Genomic DNA, 19,276 nt, shown 5'->3' with positions numbered 1-19,276 from the left:
AATAAAACATTTAAATTAAAGAATTTGCTTTCTATATTTGCCTTCAACCAAAATGAAGTTGAAAGCCTAGATAAAAATTAGAAACTCACTTCAGATCTTCCTTAAGAATAAAGCAAGGTAATGAAGCAAAAACAATACTGATTTTGATGTAAATTTAGAGAAATACTGATTAACTGTTGATTAACCTCAATAAAAGGTTGCAATATGGCCAGATCTTTAGCTGAACTGCTACAGGTTCCACTTTGTCAGTTAATCAAATGCAGACATAGCATGGTTTCCAAAAATTGCTTTAAATAGAGAGTGAAATAAAACACTATTTATACTTATTTCTTACAATCATGTTAAAGTGGAAAAAGAAAAAAGTACTCATTTTTGAAATTCAGAATTTTGAAACCATGCCAAATCATTTACACAAATAAATACTTTTCCTGTTCTAAATTTCAATGAACATTTTATTAGAAATCCAACGTGGACATATTAACATGATCCTAAACACTAGACTAACAAAAAGCAAAAAAGGAAAAAAAAAAAAAAAAAAAAACAACCCAAATTAATAGTGGTATAGGAATCTTCAAAGTAGGGTCATATGTTTGTTTGAAGAAAAAGTATTTCTGAAACCAAAACCTGTCAACCACTTAAATTCCTATCCTGTCCACCTTTACCCTCATACATTGAGAAGGAGAAAAAATAAAATGTTTAGGAAAATGACAGGTAGACATAGGGTGTAGGTAATGAGTAGCTATGAGGAAGCTAAGTGACAAAACACAGCTCAGCTTTCAGAGGCACTGATAGAATGCCTTGCTAATAACCAGTCAATATGAGGGGGTATCCCCCTCCCCCCCCAAAAAACCTGGAATTATCTTCTGGAGGACAGGCCCCTTGGAATACAGGTGTGTGTGTTCTAGGAATCCATCAGTATTAGTGTAGCAGCTGGTGTTTGGGGGAAAATACAGTAAAAATTTGTAAGAATTCTGTATCCTTGTTTCACAACCATGTAATGTAATACATGGGATTTGTACAAGGAAGACAATTAGAGAATGCCTCTAGGCAGACTTATACTAAAAAGGTAGAAAAGGCTAATTCTTACATTAAATAATTGGCAAATAAACTTTATATATTAAGTTAAAATATCTAAGAATACAGATGTTATTTATTTTTTATGAAGCCCTGCTTTCAATGACTTTTTGGACTACCCAAATAACTAAGGGTCCCAGACAAAACTGTACTAACAGAAGATAAATTTGTAATGTCTAAGGACAATAAGCTCCAAATACAGGAGGATTTTTACCTTGTCTCTTCAGTTGCCATAACTATAGATGCAAATGATTCAGCTTTGTATCCTTAGAAAGCTACACCCATTCAGCCTCAAATTTTCTTTGGATGAAATCCTGGGTTAATACTTCTGGAAGAGATGCCCTATTATACACATATTCACTACTAGTTTTCTAGAATTCAGTTTTTATATCTCCCTATTAGAAATAATATCATTACCTTCTGTTACACTTTAAAAATAAACACTTTCCCTCTCCCCCACCTTTACTTTTTTTTTTTTTTTTTTTTACATCCTGGCATCGGCTCCCTAGCAGTGGCTTCGGGCCTAGCCTGGCCTTCGAAGAGACTTCACAATTCATTTTCTGCCTCCCACTATTAAGCTACATGTGATGGTAGAAAAACATAAAATGAAGTTACTGAAAACATTCTTATATACTGAAAACAGACCTAATATACTGATACATGATTCACTTATTTCTGCTCTGGTTACCCTTATAAGTAAATACAGTACTATAGATTTATGAGTGAATTATTTCTTTTTCAAGGAAATGCTATTTTTTCTTAACAAATTAAAATAGAGCATCAATTATATTACTAGTTAAAGTGAAATTGAAAACTAGCATCTTCCAAAAATAATAGCAAAAATGCTATGGTTATTGTACCAACGTTGCATCCCTGGATTAATCCCATTTGTTCATGGTGTATAATCTTTTTAATGTATTCCTGGATCCAGTTTGCTAATATTTTGTGGAGGATTTTAGCATCTATATACATCAGGGATATTGGCCTATAATTTTCTTTCTTTGTAGTATCTTTATCTGGTTTTGGAGTCAGAATAATGCTGGCCTTGTAAAAAATGAGCTTGGGAGTCTTCTCTCCTTTTGAATTTATTAACAGTAGTAGTTTGAGAAAGATAGGTGTTAGTTCTTTGAATGTTTGGTAAAATTAACCTACAAAGTCATCCAGTCCAGGACTTTTGTTTGTTGGGTTTTTTGATTGCTGCTTCAATTTAATTCATTGTAATCTATCTACTCAGATTTTCTTATTCTTCCAGATAGAGTTTTGGAATATTGTATGTTACTGGAAATTTATCCATCTTGTCCAGATTGTCCAATTTGTTGGCGTATAGTTGTTCATATTTTCTTACAGTCCTTTCTATTTTCTTTGGTGTCAGTTGTTACTGCTCCTCTTTCATTTCTTATTTATCTGGGTCCTTTCTCTTTTTTTCTTGATGAATCTGGGTAAAGGTTTGTCAATCTCATTTATCTTTTCAAAGAACCAGCTTTTGGTTTTATTGATCTTTTGTATTGTTTCTTAGACTTTATTTGAGATTTTTCTTGTTCCCTGAGGTAGACCTGTAATGCTATGAATTTCCCACTGGGTACTGCTTTTGCTGTGTACCACGGGTTTTGTCCCATAAATAAATGTAATAGTAATACACCATATTAAAAAAATGAAAGATAAAAACCACATGATCATATCAATAGATGCAGAAAAAGCATTTGATAAAATCCAGCACCCATTTATGATAAAAAACCCTCAGCAAAGTGGGACTAGAAGGAACATACCTCAATGTAATAAAGGCCATATATGGCAAACTGGCAGCCAACATCATACTAAATAGGTAGAAACTACAAGTGTTCCTTTTAAGATCAGGAACAAGACAGGGATGTCTGCTTTCACCTCTCTTATTCAGCATGGTACTGGAGGTCCTAGCCATAGCAATCAGATAAGAAGAAATAAAAGGCACCCAAATTGGAAAGGAAAAAAGTAAAACTATCATTATTTGCAGATGATATGATACTGTACATAGAGAATCTAAAGATTCCTCCCCAAAACTACTAAAACTGATAAATGAATTTAGTCAAGGAGCAGGATTCAAACAAACATCCAGAAGTCATTTTTATACACCAATACTAAACTATCAGAAAGAGAAAATGAAACAATTCTCATTCACCATTGCTTAAAAAAGAAAAAAAACAAACAAACTAAAAATAAATTTAACCAGGGATGTATAAGACTTGTACTTGGAAAATTATGACATTGAAGAAGGAAATTTTGAAGAAGATACAAGTAAGTGGAAGCATATACCATGCCCATGGATATGAAGAATTAACACTAAATTGTACATACTACCCAAAGCAATTCCTATTAAGGTATCAATGGTGTATTTCATAGAACGAGAATATTCCAAAAATTTATATGTAACCACAAAAGACCCCGAATAACCACAACAATAAATTAACAAACAAATATTGGTGAGGATGTGGGAAAAAAAGAACCTTGCTCTCTTGGTGGTAATTCAGATTGGTACAGCCACTGTGAAGAGCAGTATGGAGTTACCTCAAAATATTAAAATGGAACTGTGTTATGATCTAGCAATTCCACTTCTGAGAATATATCCAAAGAAACCCAAAACACTGATTCAAAAGAATATATGCACCCCTATGTTTAATGCAGCAGTATTTACAATAGCCAAGATTTGGAAGCAGCCCAAGTTCTCATCAGTAGATGAGTGATAACAAAGCTGTGGTACATTTACAACAATGGAATACTATTCAGCTGTAAAAAGGAAGGAAATCTTACCTTTCACAACAACATGGATGGATCTGGAGAGTATTATGCTAAGTGAAATAAGCCAGCCAGAGAAAGACAAGTACCATATGATTTCGTTTATATGTGAAATCTGATGAACAAAATAAAAAAAATAGAAACTTACAGAGAACAGACTGACAGCTGTCAAAAAGGAAGGGGCTTGGAGGGTCTGGGTGAAAAAGGTGAAGGGATTAAGCAAAGAAAAAAAAAGCTCATTGGCAAAGACATCAGAAGGTCATTACTGGAGGGAAAGGGAGGCAGGGGAGGTATGAGAGGGTAAAGGGGGATGATGATGATGGAAGGAGACTAGGCGTTGGGTGGCAAACACACAATACAATATGCAGATGATGTATTTTATAGGATTGTACACCTCAAACCTATATAATTTTATTAACCAATGTCACCCCCCAATAAATTCAATAAAAATTAGAAAATATGGGCAAAAGACTTGAATAGATATTATTCCAAAGGTGATTTACATATGACTGACAAGAATAGAAAAAGATGCATATATACTTTTGAATTAGTGTTTTGGGTTTCTTCAGATAAATTCCCAGAAGTAGCATCACTATCACTGAGTCATAAGGCAGTTCCATTTTTAATTTTTTGAGGTAACTACATACTGCTTTCCACTGTGGCTGCACCAATCTGCATTCCCATCAACAGTGCATGAGGGTACCCCTTTCTGCACATCATCACCAACACTTGTTTATTGATTTATTGATGATAGTCATCCTGCACCCCTACGTTCATTGCAGTGTTATTTACGATAGCCAAGATTTGGATGCAGCCCAAAGGTACATTAGTAGATGCATCAGCTAATGTACCTTTATACAATGGAATACTACTCGGCTGTAAAGAAGGCGAAAACTGCACCCTTTGCAACAGCATGGATGGACCTAGGGAACATTATGCTAAGTGAAATAAAGCAGTAGAGAAAGACAGTTACCATATGATTGCACTCATATGTGGAATGTAATGAACAAACTGAACTAACAGCAGGCTGACAGACCTGGGGAGAAGGTTGGGGGAGGATGGAGGGATTGAATGAAAAATGAAAAAAAGAGAACGCATTCACGGACAGAGACAACAGTGTGGTGATTATGCAGGGAGGGGGTGGATGGAGGTGGAAGAGGGTATGGTGGGATAAATGGTAATGAAAAAACACAATAAAAAATAATATGAAAAGATGCTCAACATCACTGATCATCACAGAAATGAAAATCAAAACCACAATGAGATATTGCTTCACACACATCAGAACAACCACTGTCAAAAACTAAACTAAATAACCAGCGCTGGCAAGGAGGTGAAGAAATCGGAACCCATGTGCACAGTCGGTTCAAATGTAAAATGGTACAACCACTATGAAGAACAGTATGGAGGGTCCTTTAAAAATTAAAAATAGACCTACTACATGATCTCGAAATCCCACATCTGGGTACATATCTGAAAGAACTTCGAGCAGGGTGTGCAAGAGGCATTTGCACATTTATGCTCACAGCTGCATTACTCACAATGGGCAAAAGATGGAAGCAGCCCAATGTCCATCAACAGATGAAAGGATAAACAGAATGTGGTTAAAAAAAAAGAAGAAGAAGAAATGCTAAGGAACAAATAATGGCTATAAAGTATTAACAAAATCATATTTTACTAAAATATTTTTATTACAATATCCACTGTGCTTAAAATCAATACAAAGTAGGTTATTAAAATTATTTACATGCAAATGAATGAAATTATGCAGTTAATAATAGCTGTGAGTAGATGACATCAACACAATTTAGCCTCTAAATCATGATATAATTTTCTAAGGATTGTTAACAATAGTAAAGAAAAAAAAAATGCTATTCATGGTTGTTAAATTCACTGATTTCCATAAAAAGAAAAGTCCTCCTTCAGGCATATTTAAGAGAAATAACTTATTCCTTTTAAGAGTAACTGGAGAAAAGTCTGACCTACTACTGTATACTGCAGTGCAGTGAACTTTATGATTCACATTTTCCAAACATTACATCTATTTCCCCAAGAACTTTTTTACCTCAGTATTAATGTCAAAGTACACTGAATTTCCTATTATATAAAAAAACATGTCTGCATTAGTTTTCAGTCAGTTTGGAAGTAATATCCATGGAGAAACAAATTCTGATATATGTGCTATGTACATTCAGATATGCTCACAAAAACCAGTCCACTGATGACTTTAAAAAATATATTAAGATGACAAATCTGTTTTATTATGAAATGAAGACCTTAAGAATATTTTTTAATTAGGCATTTTGGTAATAAATCACTACTTATATATATTTGACTTATTCAATGTATTTTTAAAAGTAAACTAATCCATTGTAGGCATTTAAAAGAAATCACTTCTCCAGTTGTTGGGGAGTACTAAAAGCTTCGTAGACATTAGCCGCGAAGTCTTTCACTTGCTCCATCGTCAACAGGTCCTAGCAAAGACGGCAACAAAATGTTTAGCTTGCACAGTGTATACATAATCGGAATCCATTTCTGGAATCAAGAATCAAATGTACCTCTAAGTTTTGTGGTGTTAAAGCCGAAAAGGAAACCACTCACTGGAAGGAGTATTTTTTCTTATAATAAATTCTAGGAGATATTTATTGCGTTGGTTCCTAGGAGGGATGCCATTGTTACACTTAGGCCTAGGGACTCTTCTCACTGCACGTTATTGGGGTAGTCTGGAATTGAGTTATATTGCAAGTAATTCTTTACTTATAATACAGTTTCCAAAGGACTCAGAAAAACTTATGTGAATTCAAAGTTATCCCTTTAATATAATGTCTTACTCAATGCATTCTAAAATGCTTTCCTAAGAAAGAATAGAGTAATAGTATAGTAAAAAATATAAATAACCCACTGCCTGTGCGGCTTTTAGTAAGCAGATTATTGGTGTACTATTAATAGTTATATTTATTATTACAATGGTTTATTGCTTCACAAAAGTTTTTTTTTTGGTTTTTCTAAAAATTTGAGGACTTGTATCATTGATCTACCTCAATGCTTGACATTCTCACTAGCACAGCCTAATGCGAAACATTAACACTGTAACTTCAACTGATCACTGGAATGTATCTGGACTAAAGCGCAGTCTATCAGGTGTCGGACTTTGACATGGACAAAGGTCGTCTCGACCTCATAAATTTGCCATGATATGTTATTACTCTCATGGGGCGTTCCGTCACGCCAAGCATGTGGTGTTAAGTTTTTATTTTCTTTGAGCAAATATCACAGGAGTGAAATGTAATTTTATGTTAGACAAACAAAACCACTACCAAATATATAATCTATTTTTAATACCCCAAAGCTTTCTTCTTACCTGAACAAAATGACTAGGCGTTTCACTGCAAACCGAATGGATCTGTCCATTTACTATCGGAATTATCTTAGCTAAAGGCAGGCTGACACTGGAAAGACTGAAACATCATCACAGTAATAAGTATCCTCTGAAATTTATCATATAGGCATTTAACATTTTAATTATGAATTAATAAGTATCTATTGAAAAATACTTACAGAAATGTGTGAATAAGAAAATAAAAATCATATATAACTCTACCACCTGGAAATCACAACTATAATTCACATCATGGTTAATTTCTTCCAGTAATTTTTATATCTATTTTTTTTATAACACACAGCTATAACTTCCCAAGCAATACTGTTTTGACTTGTATTTAAATAAGCATGTTTTCATCTTAATAAAAATGGTTCCCAAATTTTTGCCTGTTTTTAATGATTACATAATAATCTATGTGGCTGTGACAATATATATCAGCTCCCTAGACTTAGGCATCTAAGTTTTTGTCTCATTTTCCTTAATATAAGTAACTCCTTATATTAACATGGAATTACTGGGTCAAAGGGTATGAATGTCTTTAAGGCTTAAAATGTATACTGCCAAATGCCCTCAGCTTCTGCAGCAGCGTGTGAGAATACCTGCCCCATCATGCCTTCTTTCTGTGTCAAGCATTACCTTTTCCTTTTATCTTTGTACGTCAGGTAGCTGAAAATGGTATCTCACAGTTCTGGTCTGTATGTCCCCTAATTACTAGCAACGTTGAATGTTTCTCCCTCTACCCCAGTGAGCTGTGCCATCATCGATTTGACTGTGTAAACATGAAGCCTGGGCACCCTCCCAGGCAGCGCCTTTCCCTGCCTACATACACTCTCTCCACAATCTTAAATATTTCTTAAACGTGCCTCTACTTCTCCCCATCGTCAAACCTAGTCCAAATTAAGCATTATTTCCTGTCTGGACTACAGCAATGGAACCAGGGCCAGAGTGGTGTGAGATGAAGTCAGAGAATTCAGCAATGACCTTCTAACTTGTAAGTGTTCAATAAGCATTTGTGAGAAGAATAAACGTTACATGTGATTATGTATAACAGCTAAATGAGAAAATGAATTTTTATGTGTGGGTTACAGACTTAGGTTTATCACATTAAATATCATACTTTATACATTATAACCTGGGGTTAGACTAGACATTTCCTTTTAAATATAATGAAAATGCTGAAGCTGTGGTGTCTAACCAGCACGCTACGCTGGGATTTAAGGCAATGCTTAAAAAGGAAAAAGGAAGTAGGGAGGACTTATGTACTCCTAAGGAAACTGGGCATTATTCTCCTTCAGAGTAGCTGTGCAGCATTTTTCAAAATCTGTCATGATTTTGTTTACATGTTTCTTTTGTATACATCTGTGGGTTTGCCTTCAGCAGAAGCTGAAGACACCTACCATCCAAGGTCCGTGAGGCTAGGTACCGCGTCTGCTTTACTCACCACATTAGCCTAGCACTTAGTAAAGAGCCTGGTGCACCGGCTGTGCTCAGTACGTACTTACTGACTTGATTAACAGAAGTCTTCATTCATCCATTGCTATGTCCCACCCCAACTTCCACTTTCCCAATTTCTTTTCCACAAAGCACTCAAAATGTTCCTACATTGGAAATCCTACCATGTCACTCTCTTGGCACTCCTCCAGTGGCTCCCCAGCATTTCACGCCAACACCCTTAATCTGCACATGCTGAATTCTCCAACTGCACCTCACACCACTCTGGCCCTGGTTCATCTGTTCAGCTGCGACACCAGCCTTCTTCCAGGTCCTCAAATTGAACCTCGGTCCTCCTGTCTCCAAAGCTCTTTGCCCTGTGGCTTCTGCCCTGAATGGCGACTGCCTCATTCCACTCCAGTGCCATATTAAATAGTTGTTCATCTTTTAGTTCTTAGTTCGAATGATTTCCTCAGAGCAACTCTGCTTGGCTTTTAATGTTGGTTCAAATACTTCTATTACATGCTCAATGTTCTTTTCCCTTATAACACTTATTATACTTTGTACAATTCTGTTTACTGTCTACTTTTCCTACTAGATGGAAAGATCCATGAGGACAGAGACCTGGTACAGTGCCTGATGCATAGCAGGTGTTCAAGAAACAGATGTTAGATGAATAAACAAAATAGCCATTTCTCTCTCTCTGCTTTTTGTGAAGTATCCGTTTATGTCTATGACTTCTTTTTTTTGGGTGTTCCCTTCCTTAACTGGTGCATATATAATGCTAGTTACCTCTTTGTGCGACATCTATGGTTTGTAAACACTTTCCCCAACATATCAATTTACATCTAATATTATTAACTTGTGTGATCTATAAGTTTAAAATTTTTGCAGTAAAACCTATCATTGTATTTATTTCTTTAATTCTTCAAAATATTTTTATTTTGAGATCAAATATTCACCTTTATTTTTTAATCAGTTCATTTATTTTTATTGCTTAAGCCTCCTGGATGTATCTGTTTTTTCTATATGTATGGTACAGAAGGGCTCTAACTTTATTATTATTTTATAATTAGTCATTGTAAATGACTATTTGTCTTATCATCATTTATGAAATAAATATACCTCTCTTCCTCATCTTCATCATGGAACAATGTCCTATATATTTTAGAGCCTGTTTCAGGATATTATATCATAGGCCACTGATTACCTAGTCTTTTAAAAGAATAACATATTATTCTAAAACTGCACCTTATATGTTCTATAGGGAAAGTACACTTACTGCTTTACTTTTTCAGTTATTTCTTGAATATTCTCATCCCTTTATTCCTCTAGATCATCTTTACTATCAATTTTTCAGGTTCAGAAGTAAAGCAATCACCCTCTAATTCCTAATGCAATTTTGATGGTACTTTGATTACATTTACAGATTAATTTTGGGAGGCTAACTTCACAATTTTTAATTGATTCTCTTGGATTTCTAAGTATAAAATCTGATCACCTTCATATAACAATAAATTTTGCCCTCCCCAAAACTGATATATCATTTTATGAAAATAAGAATTGAACTTAGAAAATCAATAGTCAACTAATAATTTACAATATAATAATAAAAATTCAGTAAAAGCTGTCTATTTGCAAGTTAACATATAAAAATAAATGGTTCTCAAAATTGGTCTTTCCCTAGCTTTACAACATTTACAACATGATTAGAGTAATATAGTGATGTTGCATAAATATACCAATAGTGACCATCTTTAAAAAAAACTTTTAAAAACTTAAATTTATTGGGGTAACATTGGTTAATAACATTATATAAATTTCAGGTGTACAATTTTATATGTCCTTTGAATATTGAGTGCATTGTGTGCTAACCACCCAAAGTCTAGTCTCTTTTTGAATAGTGACCATCTTTACATTGTTTCTGATTTTAATGGGATAATTCCAGTGTTTTACCATTCATTACAATATTTGCTTTGATTTCAAATATTCTCTTATAAAAAGACAACCCACTGAATGGGAGAACATATTCACTGATACATCTGATATGGGGTTAATATCCAAAATTTATAAAGAGCTTATAAAACTCTACTCCAAAAAACAATCTAATTAAAAATGAGCAAAGGATCTGAATAGACACTTCTCCAAAGAGGACAGACTCATGGCCAATAAACATACGAAAAGATGCTTAATGTCACTAATCATCAGAGAAATGCAAATCAGAACCACAATGAGATACCATCTCACACCTGGCAGAATGGCTATCATCTATAAATCTAGTGAGGATGTGGAGAAAGGGGAACACTTTTGAACTCTTGGTGGGTATGCAGATTGGTGCAGCCACTGTGGAAAGTGGTATGAAAGGTCCTCAAAGAATTAAAAATGGAACTGCCTTATGACCCAGTGATTCCACTTCTGGGAATTTATCTGAAGAAAACCGAAACAGTAATTCAAAAGAATATAAGCACTCCTGTGTTCATTGCAGTGTTATTTACAATCACCAAGATCTGGAAGCAACACAAGTGTCCATCAGTAGATCAGAGGATAAAACAACTATGGGACATTTACACAATGGAATACTATTTGGCCATAAAAAAGAAGAAAGTTTTACCCTTGTGAGAGCATAGATGGACCTGGGAACATTATGCTACGTGAAATAAACCAGTCAGAGAAAGACAAATACCATATGATTTCACTCATGTGTAATCTAATGAACAAACTGAACTAACAAGCAAAACAGGGACTCAGCTAGAGAGCAGGCTGACAGCTCTGGGGGTGGGGTGGGGTCAGGGGGTGCAGGGACTGAGTAAAAAGGAATAAGGACTCACGGACATGGACAGCAGGGTGGTGACTGGGGGCGGGGAAGGGGGCTTTCAAGGGGACAAATGGTAATGAAAAAACACAATAAAAAAAAGAAAAAATATTCTTTTATTATATAAAAAGTATTTCTAAAACATTTTTATCAATAATGTTGTTTAATTGAATGCCTTTTCAGCAATACTGAAGATATTTTTGTCCCATTAACTTATGTTGTAGAATACTGTAATAACTTTCTTAGTGTTTTAACCCTCCTTGCATTCTTAAAATAAATCCTTGTTAGTGTTGAAGAATAATGAAAAATTACAGGTTCTAATGTGAGACATTGAACATCTGGTGTTACTACTCACTAGCTGTTTGACATCAAGTTATTTAATTTTTCTTAGTTTTCTCACCATTCCAAAGAGGAGGATAATAGAATTTATTTCCTAGGGTTAGTTCAAAAATCCAATGAGATAATGCTTTGAAAAATGATTATTACCATACTTGCACATGGAAAAGGAAGCATTGATTGCTATAATTGTTGCTATATATTTCTGGATTCCATTTGCTTATATGAGTAGTATTCTGCTGAAGAGTCTTGCCTCTATATTCATACTTTAAGTCTGCACAGTTTTCTTTTTAGGTCTCATCTTTCCATTTATATTTTATATTGGGCTATTACTGGTAATAGGAAAGTTTTTGATTTTTAAATATTTATTATACATATATTAGTTTATATACAGATATGTATGTTATATAAAGTATGTAAGTAAATATACAGATAAATAGTATACACACACATATATAATTTGAGCTATTATTGTTTGCATCACTCTTCAGATGATTCTCTTGAGGGTTCTGACTAATCGTAATACACATAATTAATGATATTTGTCTGTCAATAGTTAAAATTATTTTTTTTTTACTTATTGTGATGGCTAGAACTTCCATGACATGTTAAACAATATGTATGACAGCAGGCATAATGGGAATGTTTCTACCGCTCAATAATGTTTCATGGTTATTGACATGAAAGAGAAAAACTTAGGAAATTTCTACTGCCTGCCTAGTGTACATAATGAAACATGAAAGGGAATGAGATAGTCTCTGGCTCTGAGGAAGCTTAAAATGTAACTAAGGAATAAGACTCTAGTTCAAGGTGAAATGTAGGTTATACATAAAAGTACAGATGAATACTACAGGAGTTCAGAAAAGGAAGATTATCAATAGGTGTTGTGGTTGTTGCAATATTTTGTAATTCTTCAGTGTATAAGATCAAGTATTTGTTCATGTTAAAACTACTATTATAATTCTTTATAAACACTCAGGAAATAACCAAAACCTTGCTAGGTTGAGATTATAGTGAAATTTTATGAATTGGAGTACCTTAATTTAGGGAGTCTATAGGGGCTCAAATTTATATTTGTATAATTTAAAGAACTGCTAAAAAAATATCTTAGGATGATATTTTGTTTCAGAAGATAAATTTTATGGCTCTAAACATTCCATATCCTCAATGTTAAACCATTCTTTAGAGAATTGGGCAAATAATCAATCTCTTGTCCTATATATTTAAGGAGTAACTGGGATATTACACATACATACTGCATATCATTTATTGTTTCCCTTATTTTTAATGAATGATTTTATAGCCAGTTAACATTGACTTAATACCTTATATTTTCTGAGTTTAATATGCAAGACAGAGTGTAAACTCTTAACAGGAGTTCCAAGGTGCTTATGTTAAGCTGATAAAGTTATAATGAAACAATAAAATATCTTTGGCAGCATGAATCCATGACTTAGTATAAGTTATGTTTAAAATTACTAACAATTGCACTAACAAAATATTCCCAGTCTTACAGTAAGGGCGGAAAATGAGTACATTTATGCAGTTGTAGAACTAGGAGATAACTCATCAAATGGAAATCTACAACAGTAATGCCTGGCTCTTACGATGACCAAAGTATTAAATTATATAGGCCAATTATGGTTTTCAGTACTTGAATAAAATTAGAGAACAAATTAAAACTTAAAACATTTTTACAGATGATTTATTATGAAATTGTACACCTGAAACATATAATTTTATTAACCAATGTCACCCCAATAAATTCAATAAAAAAGTAAAACAAGAACAAAAATATATTTCAGCTTTGTATTCTAAAGAGTTTAAAAAAAAACCCTCAATAATTAGAATTTGGCCTATAGAAAGGTAGTTTCACAACTTAAGTACTTATCTATATTGGGAAAATTTTTGAAAAAAATGAGTTTTAACATTGAGTCCAGAAAGAATTCTACTAGTGAAGCAGTCACTGGTTTAACAGAGTTTAATTTGTTGAAAAAGGAGCAAATTTATCCTCTAAGATATAAACTAATACATCAAAAGCACTATTTTATTAGAGTATTCATTAGACTGATAACATTTTGACATGTCATCTTACCTGTTCATGGAGTTACCATGCTGCAGATCCTGTTCAGTAGGTCGAAAGAACTCAGCCATATTGTCTAGTAGTCTACTAAATCCTCGGTTTAAACAGGTATTCAAAACCGTACTAAAATCTGGACTACACAAAATTAGAAGGATAAGTTATTTTGTAGATTATTAATAGAAAAGAAAATAAATTCAATAACTGTGGCTACCTTTGACAGCCACCTCTTCTAGTCACAATCTAGTTTTAGAGCCTAACCCACTATAAAAATATATGTCAATCTTTAAAAGTTAGAATAAAAAGAAAGCTTATAAGCATAGCACAATGAAAACATTCATCCATTTCTTTAGATTTTCTTACATTTATCAGTATTTTGTATAATGTATTTTTAAAATATCGATAATAGCATTACTTCTCTTGAAGAATTTTTTGAAGAGAAATCCTCTTATAGTCTTAGATTATTGGTTTGACTTACATATTTCATCATGAAATACCAGTAATTTAAAAATTTTTATTATCCTGGACAAATGAGGAACTGGATACTTGAGGGATAAAGAAATTTACCAGATGGTATGTAATTAGTAAATGGGGTAGCTAGAATTTGAACCAAAGCCCTTTTTATCTTAAAGTTCAAAATTTTTTTGTTATGCCATATTAGTACTTAACAAAAACTCTCTACTGTAAAGAATAACGTATGTGTGCTACGAAAGTCAGAAAATGCCTCATTGATTAATTAGTCCTGTCTTTGACAGGCAGAAATCTCTATCCATACCAACTCATGGGACTGTAGGACGAAGGCTATAAATTTGGAAATTATTGGCGTACAGACAGTAGTTAAAGCAAGGGGAGTATAAAAAGCTGCTCAGAGCAATTAAGGATGAAATAAGAACAAACACCTGGGGAAACTCGAATGTTTAAAAGAAAGATAGACATAGAGGACCCTAAGAAAATATGATCTGAGCATTGAGAGAAAAATTAAGAGATTAGATGCCATGGAAGCCATATGAGAAAAAAATTTCAAGAAGGTCTTGATCAACAGTGTCAATTTTCAGAGAAAGGTCACGTAAGATGAACATTACGGGTTGACTGGATTTGGCAAAATATCACTGATGACCTTTTCTAGAGCTTCATAGAGTGATTTGGTGGAATCCTGAATAAGAGAAAAAAGGAGAGATTGCTACTGTAGAAAGTTAAGGAACTAGAACTTGATGAATTCAGATAGTAGATTCAGTAGCTGAGTTAACTTAAAACTGTGCTGATTTTCAAGATCATGAAAAATACTATAAGCAGAGGATATAATTTCCTCAGAAAACATAACTAGAGAAATGGTCTTAAGTTATAATTTAAAAGAATTTTTGATATTTTAATCACGTAAGACAAAGTGGGCAAGACTGGCATTACTCCTCAGATCTGACAATGATACAACTACCTAAAAGAGGTGAAGTGGCTCAGGCAAGGTCGAACAGCTGATACGTAGGCCAGCCAGTCTTGAGTCTGGGTCTGGTCTTCTAATGTATAGTCTGGTGTTTTTCTTATTTTAACAGCCTGGCTCTCTTCTGGGTGATTTAAGATAGTAGCTCTCATATTAGGGAAGATATGAAACTTTTATCACTGAAAGTTTTAGGAACATGTGTATTCTGAAAGCGTTAAAGGGAGTAGTTCTCAAATTGAGTGTGTGTGTGTGTGTGTGTGTGTGTGTACACATGAAGATTAGCTGAAGCAGGCTAGCTCTGGCTTACAAGAGTATCTCTTCCCACCTCCCAGGATCAGCAGGGAGAGGCTTCAAATTGGCAGCCAGAACTGCTGTGGTTACAGAACTGGTTTGTAAACTATTTACTAGTATACACTGTGTATACCAGAATTGTCCTTGAAAGATTTTTCAAAATATTAATACTATCTTCTAGCCCCTCAAGTAGAATACAGAATCTCTAGGCCAGGGAAGTAAGTAGGCCAGGCAAAGGCAACTCGAAAAAAACCTCTGCTTTCCTCCCCATCCTAGTAACAGAACCACTGGTTTAGGTAGGAGATCCTACCTAACAGCAGGGAAATAGATTAAAAAATTTAATTTCAACAAAAGGTTATGTTGAATATGTTGTTCAAGAAAGAGTAAAAAATGGTCATAGTACAATCAAAACAGAAACACATGTTTTCTGTTACATGCAGTATACATACCTTTCCAACATGTCCCTGGTTTCATTGAGTAGTTTAATAGTGGTAACATCTCTAGGAGAAAGCCCACAGGCCTGTGAAATTAAAATGCCATTCGGGTTTCAAATGTTAGCACAGGGTAATGATGAAACTAGTCATATTAATAAACTCAAGAGCTGAAGAAATCTAAGTCTATGTTCTATCAACAATTACAAAATGTTAAACTAAAAAAGAACTGTAAAGGTTCCTGTGTTTTTAAAAGGCGAAACAAAGTAAAATTATACTTTGTAAGATTTGTGTTTATCTGGGCCCTCTTGGACACACTTCTAGAATATATTTACAAAGAAAAAGAAGTAACCTTTTAGGTTGCAGAGGCCCGCGATTATTTTTTCTTTTGTCGGTAAGACACTTTCCCAGGACACGTATGTGTCTTTTTCACCAGTCTATACTATTCTGGGACTCTGTGTATCCTTTCAATCTGAAGTTTCAGGTTTTAATTCAATTCAGGTAATATTCAGTTAATCATTCCTCTCTTCACCTGTTCTTCCGAATAGTTTTCTTTTTAACTTCCACTGGTTGAATTTTAAAATTTGAAAACTGTTTTATCATTCCAGAATGCTTTTTTAATACTCTTGTTGCATCTCTGTAAGATTTTAACCTGTAAGTTTTCTGTTTCTTTTATTAATTCAGTCCCATCTATTATGCTTGTTCATTTCGGCCTTCATCCCTCAAGGATGCCTTCAACAGGTTGCAAATTTTTATTTTTATTTTTGCCTACTCATAAGTGCAAGGTCTCAGCACCCAACAGGTCTATCTTTGGGGTCTTGAGGGTAGGGGAGAACTTGCAGACAATGAAAAATACTGCATACTAAGGCTAAGGTATGGCATTGGGGCCTTTCTGGTCTAAGGCTTTTCCAGGTGCCAAGTGAGAGATACTCTTCTCAACTGTAAAGCATGGGTGCAATCCACTTACATATGGAACCACCAATGATTATTTTTAAATGAGGTATATAACTTGCAATCTGTGGCGTTTTTATTATTCTTAATCAATGAATAACTTCAATCACAATGCCTGGGATACGTAGGTGTGCAGCAGCACCACAGTGGACAACTGTTAGATTAGGCCTCTGTCTCAACTGGATGACAACTCCCTTCAGCCCATTTTGATACTGCCATCATTGATTTAATTTAAGTAGGAGCAAATGTGACAGTGGTACTGGCCTGATTAAAATTTACCTTTCTCTGTCTATAAATTTAAGTTCAGACTCTTTATCTTGGCATATAAAGCTCTTCATGATCTTTCCCCACTATCAGCTCTATCTGCTGCTACTTGATCTCACAGAAATATGCTCTAGCCATAGGCACTGAATTTGTCTCCTGAGTTCCCTGTGTGTAATGAACATGTCCTTTTCATTTTATATCCTGATCATATATCACAGTATGTCACATAACTCTCAATAAAAATCTGAATATCTAAAATTATGTTTCTAATTAGAAATCAGTCATATATGAACTGTTTTCAAAATGAATAAGGTTTTATTTAAATTATTGAAATATATATCTTTCAATCACATACCATTCTAAGAGACTCAAAAGTCTAAATGTTAAGAGACAGTAAAAAAGTTTTAAATATATCAAGTAACATCTGTGGTTAAATGGCTATGAATTAAGTACCTGAGCTGCTAATGGAGTTTCTTCATCTGGCATCATATAATGGCATAATAAAGATTTGGATCCATTTTTCTCCATCCAGGAAGAAGATTTATGCTGCTCAATGAGATTTCTGATTTCTTTTAGTTTTTGCTCCAAGTCCAAAAGGGACAAAGAGTGTTTAAGAGAAACACTGGAAACAGAGAAAAGGAAATTGGAAATTAGCTGAAACTATATGATACATCCGGTACACTCTCTTTTCTTAACGTGTTACTACCTGAGATCCTGTTCCATTCAGTCAAACCTGAACCTGCTGACTGTGAGATCACTGGAGTAGGCGAAAATATCAGCCATCAGTTAAGGGACATTATTACAGAGCCAAGAAAAGTTTTGCTGCATATGTTACATGAAAATTCTCACTGTAATTATAGGCATTACCAGTATAAGTAAGAGATAAAAACCTCACAGGTAGATTTTAAAGTAGGCCTTTTATCTCATGACCCAAATGCTTCTGGTTTGGAAATCTAGCAACAAACAATGAAACACTAAGATGTTCCCCTTAGTATCAAAAGGTTGACTCTGATAAAGAAAATGGATTCCACAGTGCAGTACCCAGGGCTGTCTCTCTTACTAGGTTACAAAGAATTTCAGAAACCATCATTTGTGAAGTTACGAGTGTTTGTCAAGCTCCTAGCTGTGCTAGAAGAACTCTAAGTTTTCCTTTATTCATTAGAACCAGGAAGTCAGAAAATCCAAAGCAAAATGCCTTACTTTCCTAAAATCTTCTGTACAGCTTGTTTAATGACAGTGATCAATTCTGTCAGGCCTATTAAAACAAAAATAAAAGTCTTGTTTATTTTTCAAATTCCTCAATAATACAAATAAATGAATTACAATTAGTTTATAGGTCACAAATAAAAATCTTACCATCTCCAAGGAGGTGTTGAATACTTGATAAATATTGCTGTTGGACATCTGGGGGAGCAAGGACTGTCTGTACAAAATAGAATAAGGTTAAATTACCTAACATTATGAGTAAATAAATAATATTTTCAGTATAACTTGAGCTGAGATGCTCAGGATCTGGACTAATAAGCAAAAATAATATTAGTTCTCATTAACAAAAAGTCTAGTTTCAAAATGTAAAAATACTAATGCTAGAAGTTTACAATCACATGAGATGTAAAGATATTTAATTTATAGAAATTATCAGAATAAGTAATACTCAGTTTGAACCTCTTGAAACAAAGGGCACTATGTATTTAAGTCTACTAAACTTACGGTGCCATTTTTCCCAACTGCTGCATTATCCAGGTAGATATATCCACCAATAATGTTTAACTGGACTCGCAAAAGGACAACCAGCATGCAAGTACTATATACAGCCACAATACTTCTTGTGAAACCTTCAGAGAGAAAAGAAAACCATCTGGTGCTATCATTAAAACACAAAAAATGTGTAAAATCACAAAGCATCCCTATGGTTACTTTTTCATGGAACGAGTTAAAAATACACTTGTAACTGTTTCAAGTACAAAAATACATCAATTCAAAATATTTCCAAGTCTATTTCCTTATAACTTCTTAATGT

At 34.0% G+C, this 19,276-nt stretch overlaps 1 protein-coding gene across 1 annotated transcript in view; it reads right to left on the bottom strand.

Moving 5' to 3' along the window:
- Nucleotides 1-5,547: 5,547 nt before the first annotated feature.
- The window catches only part of PEX3 (peroxisomal biogenesis factor 3), a 34,710-nt gene continuing 20,981 nt past the window's right edge, over nucleotides 5,548-19,276 (bottom strand). Inside the window, exons 5-12 of the mRNA XM_090279927.1 lie at nucleotides 18,967-19,091; nucleotides 18,613-18,679; nucleotides 18,457-18,511; nucleotides 17,710-17,878; nucleotides 16,060-16,130; nucleotides 13,900-14,022; nucleotides 7,205-7,301; nucleotides 5,548-6,317 (exon numbers count right to left, since the gene is read on the bottom strand). Coding sequence (XP_090136053.1) covers nucleotides 6,234-6,317; nucleotides 7,205-7,301; nucleotides 13,900-14,022; nucleotides 16,060-16,130; nucleotides 17,710-17,878; nucleotides 18,457-18,511; nucleotides 18,613-18,679; nucleotides 18,967-19,091 — 791 coding nt within the window. The 3' untranslated portion in view covers nucleotides 5,548-6,233. The remainder of the gene's footprint in view (nucleotides 6,318-7,204; nucleotides 7,302-13,899; nucleotides 14,023-16,059; nucleotides 16,131-17,709; nucleotides 17,879-18,456; nucleotides 18,512-18,612; nucleotides 18,680-18,966; nucleotides 19,092-19,276) is intronic.

The sequence above is a fragment of the Furipterus horrens genome, unplaced genomic scaffold (assembly GCF_987537825.1).
Source record: "Furipterus horrens unplaced genomic scaffold, mFurHor1.1.pri manual_scaffold_6, whole genome shotgun sequence".
Classification (NCBI taxonomy): domain Eukaryota; kingdom Metazoa; phylum Chordata; class Mammalia; order Chiroptera; family Furipteridae; genus Furipterus; species Furipterus horrens.
The sequence above is the reverse complement of the archived record's forward strand: the minus strand, read 5'-3'. Positions and strand labels throughout refer to the sequence as shown.